Source organism: Amblyomma mixtum, chromosome 5 (genome assembly GCF_055824585.1).
Source record: "Amblyomma mixtum isolate Tamu chromosome 5, ASM5582458v1, whole genome shotgun sequence".
NCBI classification, from domain to species: Eukaryota; Metazoa; Arthropoda; class Arachnida; order Ixodida; family Ixodidae; genus Amblyomma; species Amblyomma mixtum.
The window spans coordinates 186,078,640-186,093,559 of record NC_143016.1 but is presented as its reverse complement, the minus strand read 5'-3'; the positions used below and the strand labels follow the sequence as shown (position 1 = coordinate 186,093,559).

At 50.1% G+C, this 14,920-nt stretch overlaps 1 protein-coding gene across 1 annotated transcript in view; it reads left to right on the top strand.

Annotated features, from left to right (window-relative positions):
• The window catches only part of LOC149345125 (uncharacterized), a 108,802-nt gene that overhangs the window by 18,365 nt on the left and 75,517 nt on the right, over nucleotides 1-14,920 (top strand). The window contains exons 4-6 of the mRNA XM_089547373.1: nucleotides 8,351-8,505; nucleotides 9,449-9,650; nucleotides 11,659-11,757. Coding sequence (XP_089403499.1) covers nucleotides 8,351-8,505; nucleotides 9,449-9,650; nucleotides 11,659-11,757 — 456 coding nt within the window. The remainder of the gene's footprint in view (nucleotides 1-8,350; nucleotides 8,506-9,448; nucleotides 9,651-11,658; nucleotides 11,758-14,920) is intronic.

Below are 14,920 nucleotides of genomic sequence, written 5' to 3'. Positions count from 1 at the left end.
CAAAAAGCACATAAATGCCATGTTGCACTTCGTTGTCGTACGTGATCCGGGGGAGAAGCGCTGCGTTCAAAGGGCAAGGCATCGCGCCGAACGGGTGGTGGCGTTCCTCCCTTCCTTTACGGTGCGGTTCGGGTGTCCACCGAGATGGCAGAGAATTACTGCGCCATTTCCTTTCCTCAAAAATCTCTGCCTCTCCCGTAACCGAGAGTAGAGTAAGCATGAAATGTTTACGGGCCTAATGTCATCTCGGTGGACACCTGAACCGCACCGTACAGGAAGGGAGGAACGCCACCACCCGTTCAGCGCGATGCCTTGCCATTTGAACGCAATGTTTTTTGAGGAAAGGAAATGGCGCAGTAATTCTCTGCCATCTCGGTGGACACCCGAACCGCACCGTAATGGAAGGGAGGAACTCTACCACCCGTTCGGCGCGATGCCTTACCCTTTGAACGCAGCGCTTCTCCCCCGGGCCCCTGTGCGCCTGCGCGGCTTTGCTTCGATGCGCGAAGCCCCTAAGAGATCACGTATGACAACGAAGTGTATCGTGGCATTTATGTGCTTTTTGCACGCGTTATCAGAAATCGGAAATTATAATTCCGTGCATTATCAAACGCACAGCGACTGATATCTTGATAAACATTGAGAAGGCACTGGCAGCAGTTATTTTTTGTGACTCCTTTGGAGACCAACCGGCGCTTGCATGCCGGTCGCGTAGGAGGGCTTACAGAGTCTCGTTAAATCTCGTTAAGTCTCGTACGGTGCCTGGATGTTCTCGTTTCAGAGCCCGGATGACTGGATTTCAGTGCCCGGATGACTGGAATTCAGTGCCCGGATGAGTAGATTTCAATGCCCGGATGAGTGGATTTCAATGCCCGGATGAGTGGATTTCAGTGCCCGGATGATGGCTCTCGGTCTCGGCGTGACGTCACCACACTGCCGACAACGGGGGCTAAAAGCATTTCATGCTTAAAAAAACGGAACAGGATATTAGGCCAGCGTGAGGAACATACAAAAGTAGATAATCCATTGTTTCATACACAATGACACAATAGAGTGCATCGTGAAGCTGTTTGGAATAAACATGTTCGCATCCGGATTATTGGACAAAATTTGATTTGGTTTATGGTAGGGGTGTGTGAATATTCGAAATTTTCGAATATAATTCGAATATTATATTTTTAGTATTCGTATTCGATTCGAAATCCAAGTATTCGTGTTCTTTCGACTATTCGACCCGACGTGAATATTTGTACCCAGCCGAATATTCTGTTGCGAGCACCGTCGTTCATTTCGGTCCGCAAGCCCTATCAACAGATTCATAACAATATGGCGGCGCCCAGAGCAATGCGTAACGTTGGGCCATGAAGTAGCTGATTACGCTGGTGAGCTTCTTTGTGGCTGTACCTGCGAAGCTGGTATAGTCAGAGCTCTGCACGAAATAACTCGCAATACGTGCCAGATCAGTGCCAAGTGAGAGGGCATTTTTGTGGCTGGAGAGGTAGCTTTAGCTAGAAGGGAACTAACTACTTCTGCCTGACCATGTGGAGCAGCCGGTTTTCCTTCACGACAACCTTTTATGTTCATCCCAGCAACGCGCTTTTGTGCTTATGGCAAGCTAGCCTTAATCAATGCTGTGTACTAGCCATCTTCTCTGATATTTCCACTCTTCTACGAATAATGTTCGAGACTTTGATACTTTCTGTGCAGCCACACACATCTTTTGTGTTCATTTCATCACTGTTAGTTGAACTGTGATATTCTCGGGTGCTCAAATAATGTTTTGTAGTGGTTAAATGCGCTGTCCTTGATTATTCGATATTCGATTCGATATTCGCAACCAAGTATTCGTATTCGATTCGTATTCGAAAATTTTGATATTCGCACACCCCTGGTTTATGGGGTTAAGCGAGATTCTGTATTGTTTCAATAGCTTATTTCCTTTGGGGGTAGCTTTCCTATGCCCCCATACCTGGTGTTGCGCGTTAAAGTCGCCGACAACCAGCAGCTGCGCTTTGGCTGCAAGTTTAAGGGTTTTGACCAGGTTGGACAGGCCAGTGCCCTTGTTCTTCGGGGAGCAATACGCGTTTAGGACGAAAAGGTCTCCCTTCTTCTTAGGTGTTAATTCCAAAAGTGTGTAGTCTTCTTTAGCGTCCTCTATTGTGTGCTGTATAGCAGTGATGTTGCGATGCACAAAGGTGGAAGTAAACGAGCCCGACGGCGCCGTCGCGTCGTAACCCTGTGGCAGATGCTATGCCTTGAAGCCCGGCAATTTCGCCGCGCCACTAGATTCCTGGATTACTATTACATCCGGTGGACTATAAAGGCATTGAATGCGTAACTGCAGGTTCCCCCGCTTGCGACGAAAGCTCCTGCAGTTCCACTACCAGATCTCAATTTGTTGGCGAGGAGCCACGTTGATTAGATTTGAGGGGGGGATTGAATCACGGCGGTGGGGTGCGCCGTCGCGGCGGAGACTGCCCCTTCTTTATGGCCTTCATGTGATTCGCTGATTGCTGTATCCAGGCGGTGACGTGGAGCTTGAATGAAGCGAATTCACTGGTCAGAGAGTCCATGCGGCCTGCTTTGGTGTTAATATCTGAACATAGTTCTTCCGCTGTGTCGGGGGCAGTCGGGCACTGCTCTCCTGAATTCTCGTCAGTCGTCTGGGGTTCGACGCGCGTAACGACTGCGGGGTGTCATCTACTGATGCCCCTGCCATGCGTTTTGTATCCTCGACTTCCTTATGGGAGGCAGGGTGTTTTGTAGTGATGCGCGTGTCAACCTCCATCGCGTTGTTCTTGGCAACATCTGGGGAGGCGCATCGCGCAATAGCTATACACGTGCGCCCGGGAGGAAGTGTAGAGGTAGTGTTACCTTGACCTTGATTTGCTTTAATGAAACGCTATATCTTAGCTATCTCTTTCCTGAGTTCCGGGTTTTCTTTTTCTCGCGCCTGTAGCTGCGTTATCAGTTCCTTCTCTCTGGCGGTATAATGTTGCTGGGAGGCCGTGACCGGCCAGCTCCCCTTGAGCTTGTTCCCCGGCTCGAGGTTCTGCTTCTTCCGCTGCTGTCCACGCTGGGTGTAGTGGACAGCTCCTGCTCAAATCGGCTCTATGTACTTATCTGCCTGAGAGTGAAGTCAGTAAATCAACAAAAACTTCGTGTCGCCTCTTTAAGGGGCGCTACTCAACGCGGGGAAAGTTGCATTCACACCTGCGAGTCACAGACGTCGCGAGACTGGCTCAGGCAGATTCGTTATTATGCCTCCCCGCTTCCCCAGGGCTACGGGGCCGCAAATAATAGACTGGAAGTCGTCGAGCGACGTACGCGGCTCGCAGATATGAATGCGCCGTAAGACTTCATAGAGACAGCTTCGTGCGAAGGCTGAAAAATCATCGATGCTCCCCAAGTGAATTTGCTGTGAAGCTTCTGTGACAGCACTGAAAACTGCGATGCAAGGCAGTGAAGCTTTAGTTTACTACGATGCTCAACCCGTCCCGTTAGCCTAAATGGAACGTGGTTCCGCTTAAAATCTTCAATGTGTTGGCAAACCCCTGCTCCACGTACACATATGTTGATCGCCCTTTCTCATGCAACAGTCTGAGCTTCAATAAAACTTCTTTTTGGGCTAGTTGGCGCATTTTGAACCTAAGAAAAGGAGCAGCGCCAAAGCATGCAACCACAGATGAAGAAAGGAGAAGACGCAAGCGTTGAAAGCTGGGAAAGCTTGAACAAGCTGGGAAAGTTATGCCACGCATTTGCGGCTCCAAAAAAGAGGATGCCAGATACGACACGACACTCCGTAGAAAAACTGACATTCGAGCGAGTTGGTACAGCATGTTGGAAAATATCCAGTGCACACAGGACAGGGACAAAGCGGAAGGTGTGCAATGTGAACCATGTAAACCGGTACATCAAATGCGAAAAAGGTGTAGTGTACCAGATTCCGCTGTCTTGTGGGCGCATGTATGTCGGTCAAACTGGCCGTTGCATGAATGTTCGCTTACAAGAGCACAACTTGTCGTTGGGAAAACCGCCTTCTTCGAATCTTGCCAAGCACTGTATGGAATGCAGGGGCTGTAAGCCTCTACTCGATAAAACAACTATTTTGTTTAGGCATCCTAATCAATTGACTAGAGAGGTATCAGAAGCCTATGATATCTACAAAAACCAGCCTACATGATTAGTGACCCGTCTGTTGTCCTGCATGAACGGGAATTTTCATATCTGGACGCGCCTGCGTGATTGCTTAGGTTTTGATGTTTTTTGTTTTTCCTGTGAGCATATATTTTCTGCGTTTACGAATAAACTCTTAGTTGCGAGTCAGCGCTTGTGGTGTTCTCTTCTTTGTCCCTGTACTGTGTGCGCTGGAAATTTTCCAACATGACACTCCTTTTGTGAAGTGCTCAGCAGGCGTGATTAATGCCATTCCTATGACATGTGGAAAGGTTCATGTAGGCGAAACCGGCCACTGCATCAACGAACGATTGGGGGAACATGCACGAAATTTAAGTCAAAAGATAAGTACTCACATTTGGGGGTGCGCACGTAAGTAAGTGCAGAGGATGCGTGGCTCGTTTGGATGAGACTAGGATTGTAGGTAAGAGTGCCGACAAGACTGCGCGTGTTATCCTGGAAGCAGATATGGCGACACTTGCATCAGCACTCCCTCGTTATCACTCTTTGCAGCAGAGGTCGACTTTTTAGAAACAGCTAACCTTTGCCTTTTTATCTTGTTGCTTGCTTGGGCTTGCTGTTACCTTTCACGATTGCTCGTTCTCCTCCTCTTCGCCTCTGTTTCTCGCCTTATTTAAGGTGTGTTTTCCTTCAATGAAATTCAGTTGATAGTTAAAAAAAACATCGCTTGTGTCTTCCCCTTTCTTCGTCTGTAGTTTGTGGGTTCCTAAGTGGACACAGGCCACCACCCACCGCGGGTTCGAGCTTCGCGCGAGCCAAGGGCCCCGATCAGCCGTCACCACACACACACTGGGACACCGATGCGGTGCACTCAACCTCCGCTGGGAGGAGAGCGATTCGCCGCAAAGAAATAGGCCTCCAAGTTCACAAAGGAGACGTTTATTCACGTCGTCCTTCAGCAGTACACACACACTCAATCGTCACCCCGTCCCGGGGGCGCGCGAGGAGCTAGGCTCCGCTGCGCGCACGAAGCGACTCGAGCAATATGCGCCGCTAGCACGCCGCTGCAGGAGAATGTCCCCGCGGCAGTGCTGTGATCTCTCTCTCGTGTCGACCGTTGGGCCGGTTGCGAGAGAGAGTGGGCAATCAACGCAAGGTACGCCTGTCTGAGGTCGCTGGACCCCGCTGGACAGGCTCGAGCCGCTGCAGGTCAGAGGACACGTGCGGGCGAGCTCGAGTAAGCACTGGTCCGAGCGGCAAAGCCGGCACGGACAAACAGTAACGTACGCACCTTACGCTGTCTCGGAGGGATCTCTCTCTCTCTGGGCCCCGCTCGGACGGTCGCGGGATCCGCGGCCGCCAAAACGGGTCCCGGATTCCCGCCAAAAGGCGCCAATGGCAAAGGCCCTTGGGGAGCCGGGGCGGAGCTGTGGCTAAATGACAGTGATTAGTCACCCAGCCGCCTCTCCACCGCCTGAGGCGGGAGCAAGGGAAAGAGGAGAAACAACGCGGGCGGCCGGCACAGCCGCGCAAAGGCGACGGCGGAAAGCCAGATTCCCACATCCCCCTCTCCTTAAATGCCCTCCTACCCATCGGCAAAGCACGCGGCCAAAATAAAGAAATCAATACACAAAAAAAAATAAGCTACACTTCAGTTCCAAAATAAAGAAATGAATACACAAAAAAACTAGATACACTTCAGTTCCAGCCACAACAACGTAAGAAAAAAAACAACACAAACAAAGGAAAACAAGGCAAACAAACAAACACGGGCATACGCTTCAGTAAATCAAAGCAGCCTGCAGATTATATACACGGTACACAAGGAGATGTGAATACCACTGTACAGCTGTGTTACAGGTGGATGCCAGCCTCAAAGTTCGATGGCGCGGCAAATTGGGCCGGTCGGCGACTCACCGCTCGCAGACTTCAAGTTGAACGGGTTGGGAGGGCCGACGACTGATGGCGGTCTTCTTTCCGTTGATGTATGGTGCGTTGATGACGACGGGGCCGCGGTAGAGCACTGACCTCGCGCCCTTGGACACGACATCACGTTCGGGCACAAGAAAGTTAGTGCACCCCTTTCACGCCGGCTGAAACGGGCGAGGACGTTCGGCGGCGTCCAGATGTGTAACCTTGTCCACAGCGAGGGGTCCTTCTCATCCTCGCGCTCACGCAGAAGGACACAACAGCACAACTCACAGGCGTCGCCTTGGCTCAGTTGTGGGTTTCTAAGTGGACACAGGCCACCACCCACCGCGGGTTCGAGCTTCGCGCGAGCCAAGGGCCCCGATCAGCCGTCACCACACACACACACTGGGACACCGCTGCAGCGCACTCAACCTCCGCTGGGAGGAGAGCGATTCGCCTCAAAGAAATAGGCCTCCAAGTTCACAAAGGAGACGTTTATTCACGTCGTCCTTCAGCAGGTACACACACACTCAATAGCCACCCCGTCCCGGGGGCGCGCGAGGAGCAAGGCTCCGCTGCGCGCACGAAGCGACTAGAGCAATGCGCGCCGCTAACACGCCGCTGCAGGAGAATGTCCCCGCGGCAGTGCTGTGATCTCTCTCTCGTGTCGACCGTTGGGCCGGTTGCGAGAGAGAGTGGGCAATCAACGCAAGGTACGCCTGTCTGAGGTCGCTGGACCCCGCTGGACAGGCTCGAGCCGCTGCAGGTCAGAGGACACGTGCGGGCGAGCTCGAGTAAGCACTGGTCCGAGCGGCAAAGGCCGGCAGGGACAAACAGTAACGTACGCACCTTTCGCTGTCTCGGAGGGATCTCTCTCTCTCTGGGCCCCGCTCGGACGGTCGCGGGATCCGCGGCCGCCAAAACGGGTCCCGGATTCCCGCCAAAAGGCGCCAATGGCAAAGGCCCTTGGGGAGCCGGGGCGGAGCTGTGGCTAAATGACAGTGATTAGTCACCCAGCCGCCTCTCCACCGCCTGAGGCGGGAGCAAGGGAAAGAGGAGAAACAACGCGGGCGGCCGGCACAGCCGCGCAAAGGCGACGGCGGAAAGCCAGATTCCCACAAGTTGCATGCTTTGGCGCTGCTCTTTTTCTTAGTCTGAACTTATCTGGAATCAGCCAGGACAGCAGCTTGGGCATGTTGGTTATTAATTTGTGACGGAACAGCGCAAAACACCGGGACAAGAGACAAGCGCTGCTTGCTTCATATACCTTCTTCACACCCTCAAACAGACATGTGTCACAACCATATCGTTCAAGCCTCCTAAAATGACAACCTAAGACAAATAATCAGAGAGATTCATAGTCACATTTTTAACATGTGGAATATTCTTTGTTAAAGCAACAGACGGCGTGCTGTGAATACGAGTCAATTCCGACCCGACCAAAAAGAAGCAGGGATGCACGATAAAGCATCGAACCCCCTTTGTGGAGTGCACCGAAGGCCTTGTTTATTCGTTGCCAGTGACATGTGGGAAGCAATGCATAGGGCAGACTGGCAGGTGCCTGAATGCAAGGCTCCTAGAACACAAAACTAATTTTGAGCAAGCTTGCAGGAACCTGGGAATTCATTGAAGAGATTGCCCTTCACCATTTTGTGCACATGATTTCCAAAAATGTAGAGCCTTGGCGAATCACAAAGACCAGTCAGTCCGTGAAATAATCGAGGCGGCTTCGATAGCGAGGCTACGCGACGATTGTGTCAGCACGCCGTCTGTTGCTTTGACAAAGAAAGAATTCGACATGTTAAAAATGTGATTATAAATCTCTCTGATTATTTGTCTTAGGTTGTCATTTTAGGACGCTTGAACGATATGGTTGTGACGCCTGTGTGTTTGAGGGTGTGATGAAGGTAGAAGCAGCGCTTGTCTCTTGTCCCGTTGGTTTGCGCTGTTCCGTCACAAATTATCTGGAATGTTTATTTTATTGATCAGTGGCAGTTCCATTCACTAGCTGGAAATATGTGGAACCCGGTTAAGAGTGCACATAGCCTGAAGGGCCGCAGGAGTCCACATTGCATGACGCAGGAAGCCAGGAGGACTCGCCAATATGCCATTACGCGCCGCATGAAACTGCGCTGAAGACCAAAGAAAAGTCCTGAGGCACTGAAAAGGGACTCTCTTGCGTCTGCTTGAGTTCTGCACTCTTTGTGGCGTGTTTTGTACGTTGCGTAAGCGAACAGCATCAGGGATCATGGGAAGGCCGGAGCGCTCGTGTGACTGCATCTCACTGTGGCGCGCACCACAGGAGCTGGCCCTGCATGAGGACTTCACCATAGCGGAGAACATGTACTTCTTCGGCCAGCTGCTGGGGATGCCGGGAGACCTGATCTACAAGAGGATCACCTTCCTCTGCTCCTTCTTCCAGCTGCTGCCCGCCGACCGGTTCGTCAAAACGCTCAGGTGAACCACGCGGAGCTCATCGGCTGACCGCTATATACTCGGAAAAAACATGTCTTCAGTAAAGGTCCGTCCACATTAAGCAGTCCCTTACAAAATTCCTCCGCGAAAAAAAAAAAGGTGGTGCGTTGTCATAACTTTTCTTGTTACCTTAACAACAAGCTAACAACCACCAGCTAACACAACAGAGCTGCAAGGTTCGTCCTACGTCAATACTCCAGAGGTGATAGCTGCACCGACATGAAAAAGGAATTAGGGTGGGAAAGTCTTTCTTCTCCAAGAAGGAAATTGCGCCTTAAACTGCTGTATCAAATATTTCATGATAAAACCGGCATTCAAAAGAAAAAATATTTACTCAGGCCCCATTATGTCTCTTCTCGTATTGATCATTTGCTTTAAGATTTTGGAATACCGTACCAGAACTAATATGTATGTATATTCATTTTTTGTGCGTTCTATCAGTGAATGGAATCGCCTTTCAGGTCAGCAAGTGTGCTGTATGAATGAAGATGTGCTTTTTGCATCATTGTAACCCCCCCTGCTGTAGTGCCTTCGGGCTAAGCGGGGTAAACATTGAATAAAGAATAAAGAAGTCTTAAGTTCCAGAATTTTGATTCCTCGGGCTATGGTCAAGCACTAAAAATATAATTTCGTTTAGTATTTTGACTGGTCAGTGGAGTAATAAACAACACCGCGGACCACGGCACACTCTTACCAACTGCCGTTCTTTGACGCCACTAGTTTCTCTCGGGTTTTTTTTTCCTACCATTAGTCGACATGTGCCAATGAGACCTGCGGTCTGCAGCAGTTAGGTTGTGTCGGGACAATGTCTAGCACATGTGGGTCGGACCTAGCCACGCCCTCGGCTCTGCGTGGCCTAGACCGCGGTGTAGAAGGTTCCCGGGAAACAATGGTTAGACGATTGTTGGGCGCACGTGCACCGCAGCGGGGGCCAGCAGCGGCGCGTGTCCCTGGCGGTGGCGCTGATGCACTCGCCGCCCTTCATGATCCTGGACGAGCCGACGGTGGGGCTGGACCCGGTGCTGCGCGACGCCATCTGGCGATACTTCGTGGTGCTCTCGCGCGAGCAGTCCACCACCATCGTGGTCACCACGCACTTCATCGAGGAGATCGCCGACGCCGCGCTCGTGAGTCTTTTCCGGCTTTCCAAAGCGTGAAAAATATTGAAGCTTCCTTCAACTCGGCTGTCTGACATTACGCAGCGGCGTCGTTGAAAATGAAAATTGTTTTTTTTTTCAGCGGTGTAGTCAGCGGTGTAGTAAATCAGAATAGACCTAAAACGTGCTAACTAGCATGCTAGTTAACCAATATTGAATTGAACTATTTCTGTTAGGCTCCTTAATTTTTAAAGGCGTGTAGTCCAGTTAAATAACATCCATACCTGTTCTTAGAATTTCGAAAACGCTGCTACCCTCGACTGTGCGGCCCAACAAATTTTGTCTGCATCGCGTCAAAATACACGCGCTTTCTAGATGCTTGCAGGCAAAGCAAGCTCTGCAGTGCACGTAACTTGTCGAAATAGCCAAAATTTGAATGGCCACAGCGCCGAGGGTTACCGTGTTGTTGAAATTCTAAAAACTGATTTGGATGTTACTTACGGTGGGCTACATCATCTTCACTAAACAAGGGGCCTAACTGCTGTCGTCAAAAAGTTAACTATTCAATATTAGTAAACCAGCCTGCACGTCTTAGCACGTCTTAGCGTTATTCTGATGTCCTATGCCGCTTACAATGCTCTGCCGAAAGGCGCTCCTCTAACTCAAAAAGCCTATTTTTAAAACCGTGTAAAGTCTTAGGTTAAACGCCCTGTTTATCGGATGTTTCCGTGAACACTTTCAAGACTTCCAGAAAATAGGCTTTTTGAGGTGGAAATATGACTTTTGCGGCCATATTTTGCGCCCAGTGGTAGCGAACACCAGAAAACTTGTGAATCGTCTTATGTAATAAGCTGGTTAAGTAGTTTTTAACAAGTAATTTTTTTACTATAGTCAGGCGCCTAGTTACAATTAAAGGTTTGTCGAAGGTCGTTAGTTATAGCCACATTATTTTTTGGAATTTCGAAAACACGATTATCTTTCGCGCTTTGTTTCGACAAAATTTGGCTTTTTCTACTAGTTACGTGCACTGGAGGGGTTTCTTTGGCTGCATGCTTTCGGAAGTGCTTGTATTTTCGCACGATGCAGACAGTTTGTCGAGCCTCAGCGACGGGGGTAATCGCGTTTTCAATATTCCAAAAAAACTGACATGGCTATTACTAACGTCCGGATACAAATTTTTAATTACAACTAGGCGCCTAACTTTAGTAATTAAAAAGTGAATTATTAAAATTTAGTTAACCAGCTTAAGACGATTCACTCGTTTTCTGGTGTCCGCCAACACTGCTAACGCAAACGCCTTTTTACCCCCAAAAAGCCTATTTATGAAAATTTTTGAGCGTTCGCTGAAACACCCGGTACACGTGTTTTCCCTCTCGCTCTCTCTGTGTGCGTGTGTGCATGCGTGTGTGTTGGCACCTTTAAATATTTACAGTCAACAGAACAAGATGTCCTCTTCAGTCACTTAATATATATGTGCTACATGGAAAGGCCAACACAGAGCCTTCAAACGCGTTTTTTTTTACTTCTGTGCACTAAAAAGAAAACCGATTCCGAGTTTTAAAACCTGGTCGCACCTCCGTTGTTGGTGGCCTTTGATTCCGGAATGTAATCTTTCCCTCTAAAATGAAAAAAAAAATTTAACATCAAAGTGCTGTCTCCAGAAGCACTCGACCTGCCACTTTTTGAGATGGAAACATGAGCTTCTTGCACATGATTGACCAGATTAATACTCGAGACATGCTATCGTGAACTTCAGCAACATGTCGTGTTCGTTCCAAATGCGATGTCCGTGTACCGCTGACACCTACAGTCCCCGGTGACTTTCAATTTGCTTTAATTCATGCTAATTGAATTTCCTGTCTAGAGCCTTCCCGCTTTGTCAAAGGTCATATTTCACAAGTAGCGCGCTGCATGCCCATTACATTAATCAGATGGCTTGTGATGAGTTTGTTTGTAAAAGGTTCTTGTTGCAAAAGGTTTTTTTTGTCAACAGGAAGGGCTATGTGGTCACTGGGGTCCACGGCGTCTCTTTTCGCAGGTAGGCATCATGCGCAACGCCAAGATATGGTGCGAGCGGCCGCCTGCGGAGCTGATCAGCCTGTACGGACCGGGAACGCTGTCAGACGCGTACCTCAAGGTGAGCGCCAAAGCTCTCTTGGTTTGGTTTGGTTTATTGGGGTTTAACGTCCCAAAGCGACTTAGGCTCTGAGGGACGCCGTAGTGGAGGGCTCCGAAAATTTCGACCACCTGGTGTGCATTAACGTGCACTGACATCGCACAGTACACGGGCCTCTAGAATTTCGCCTGCATCGAAATTCAGCCGCCGCGGCCGGGATCGAACCCGCGTCGTTCGGGTCAGCAGCGGAGCGCCTAACCACTGTGCCACCGCGGCGGGCCAAAAAGCTCTCTTGGGCGCTTGCGCAGAAAAGGCTGCTAAATTCCGCTTGCATGGCCCTGCTGTGTGTACTTACCTATTCGCCTTGTGCACGTTTGTTTTAATGCGAGAGCATTAATGCAGGCAGAGTGGGCCATCCTCTACTGAACATTCACAGATCGCGACAGTCCGCGTACCGCTACCAGCGCGGGCAGGTGGCTGTTTCTATCACAGCCACAGGTAGGGAATGTGCGACCGATGTTGCTTTTCCCGAGAAACTTCTCGCGACCAGCCATAACCTGCCACCTGCCTCTCATTCCCTACAGGTGGCGCGACGCCCCTCCGAACATTCCCGAGCTTCTCCGCGTTGGCTGCAGCTGGCGGGAAGCTCCTCCGAACTTACCCGAGCTTACCCGAGCGAACCTCGGTAAGCTCGGGTTAGTTCGGAGCAGCGTTACTAGATTAAATGGTCAGTTTGCGAGTGAGTGAGTAGAAACTTTATTGATTTCTAAGATTTAGCCTGCGGTGGAGGTGTTCTTCAAGTCTTCTCTTCAAGTCTTGAGGTTGCCTCCTTAGCCTTGGGTGGTCCCCTAGTCCAGGGCTCCACTGAGTCTGGCCACCTCGCTTGCGTGTGCTATGAGTGCCCTTTGGGCCTCTAGCTCGCAGCTGGTGAGCCGGCTCTCCCACTGCTCCGCACTTGGTGTGTCGTGTTTGTGGAACGATATGTTTCTGTCGCATTCCCATGTTATGTGGTATAGTGTTGGCCTCGCTTCGCACCAAGGGCATGTGGCGCGGTGTTGTGTCGGGAACATCTTGCTTAGCATATATAAGTTGGGGAAGGAGCCTGTCTGTAGCTTCCGCCATTTTGCGGCTTCTTCCTTGCTTAGCTCTTTGTGTGGTGGGGGGTATTTGTATCTTAGCCCCCTGTATAAACTTAGTGTTTCAGAGTACCCAGCCCCTAGGCTAGTCCAGAGCTCCTCCGGGGCTTGTGACCCCCCAGCTCGGATAGTAAGCCCTCGAGCTAGTTCGTCCGCCCTTTCGTTGCCCCAGACCCCCGCGTGGCCTGGTATCCAAATTATGTTATGTTTCTCTCTCCTCCCCGAGGGTGTCCCCTCGCTGAGGATCCTGAGTGTCGTTTTGCCTACCCTTCCTTTTGTGTAGTTTCGACACGCTTCTTGTGAGTCTGTTAAGATATTCAAGGGTCTCCCCTTTCTATCCCCCTCCCTCATTGCTAGGGCTACCGCTATCTCCTCCGCCTCTGCTACATTTGATGCCCTGGCCGTGAGGCTCGTTATGTGTTCTCCCTGGTGGTTGACGACTACCGCCACCATTTTATTTCCTCGTTCACCATAGTACGGGGAAGCGTCGGTGTATACCGTGCTGTCCCTATGCCCTATTGTTTTTTCATAGTATTCTGCCCTGGCTCTCCTCCTGCTGGCATGGAGGTTTGGGTACATGTTGCGAGGGATGGGTTGTACGCTTATGTTTCTTCTTAGTGCGTCTGGTATGTTTGCCCTGTTGTTGTGATGGTTCTCCGTCTCCCGACCCAACCTAGTCAGAAGTGCTCGTCCGGTTCTTGTGTCGCTGAGTCTTTGAAGTTGTGCCTTTATTTGGCATTCACTCAGATAGCAGGCTGAGTGTGTGGCTGCATTTCCTGCTACCTTGCAGCCACATACCGAGTATTCTTATCATTCTTTGTTCCGGTATGTTCTGCCCTTCTAGTTTCACCTCGAGGTTAGCCTCTGTAGGGTGCCTTCCTACTCTGAGAAGTTCGGACTTTTCGGTGGAACACCTTAGTCCCCTCTTCTTCATGTATCCTTCAATGCAGGTGGCTGCCGCTTGTAGACGTTCTTCTTTGCTTCCTAGCGAGCCTTCGCTGGTCCATATGGTGATGTCATCCGCATATATTGCGTGTCTGATTCCTTGTATCTGGCTGAGCTCTTTGGCTAGGATGATCATTGATATGTTGAAGAGCACTGGTGATATCACTGAGCCTTGTGGAGTTCCCCTGCATGGTGTTTGAAAGACCTCGCTTCGTAGGTCTCCCAAACCCACCGTTGCAGTTCTGTTTGTGAGGAAGCTTCTCACGTAGTCGTGTGTTTTCTTTCCGCAGTGTGTGGCGTTGATGCCTTCCATGATTGCTGCGTAGGATACGTTGTCGAAGGCCCCTTTGATGTCCACGGCCATGACTACGTTTTCCCCTTTGCTTGGCATTGTTTCTAGTACTTCTTCTTTGAGCTGAAGCAGCACGTCTTGGGTCGATAGATGTTCCCTGAAGCCGAACATGGTGTTGGGGTACCATCCACCGTCTTCTAGGTGTCTTTGTATTCTTTTAGTGATGATTCTTTCGAAAAGCTTGCCCAGACACGATGTTAGCGAGATAGGTCTGAAATTTTCTATCTGCAGTTTTTTGCCTGGTTTGGGTATCATAACGACTTCCGCGTGTTTCCACTCTTTCGGAACCGTTCCCTCTTCCCAGAGTTTGTTTAAGTATTTTGTGAGCTGTTCTACCGCTTCATCGCTGAGATTTCTTATCAACGAGTTCTGGATCTTGTCCGCCCCCCGCTGCCGTGTTCTTTGTCGTTGCCCTTATGGCTTGAATAACTTCTTCTCTTGTTATCGGTTTGTCCATGTCCTGGTTTTCTTTCCCTTGGTATTCTCCTTGGTAGGCTTTCACCTGTTCTTTTCCGTAGCATTTCTCTTTTACTGCTTGGATTAGCTGCTCCTCCGTCCCTTCGTATTGGTGGATCAGTCTTTGTATCGATTTGTTACTTTCTGCTTTGTTCTTCGATGGGTCCATGAGCTTCCTTAGTATTTGTCACGTTCTGGCCGTGCCTAGGGTGCCATTCAGTGTTGTGCTGAATTGTTGCCATCCCTGTCTAGCCAGTTGTGTTGCATATTCTTCCGCTCGCTTGGTGATTTCTGC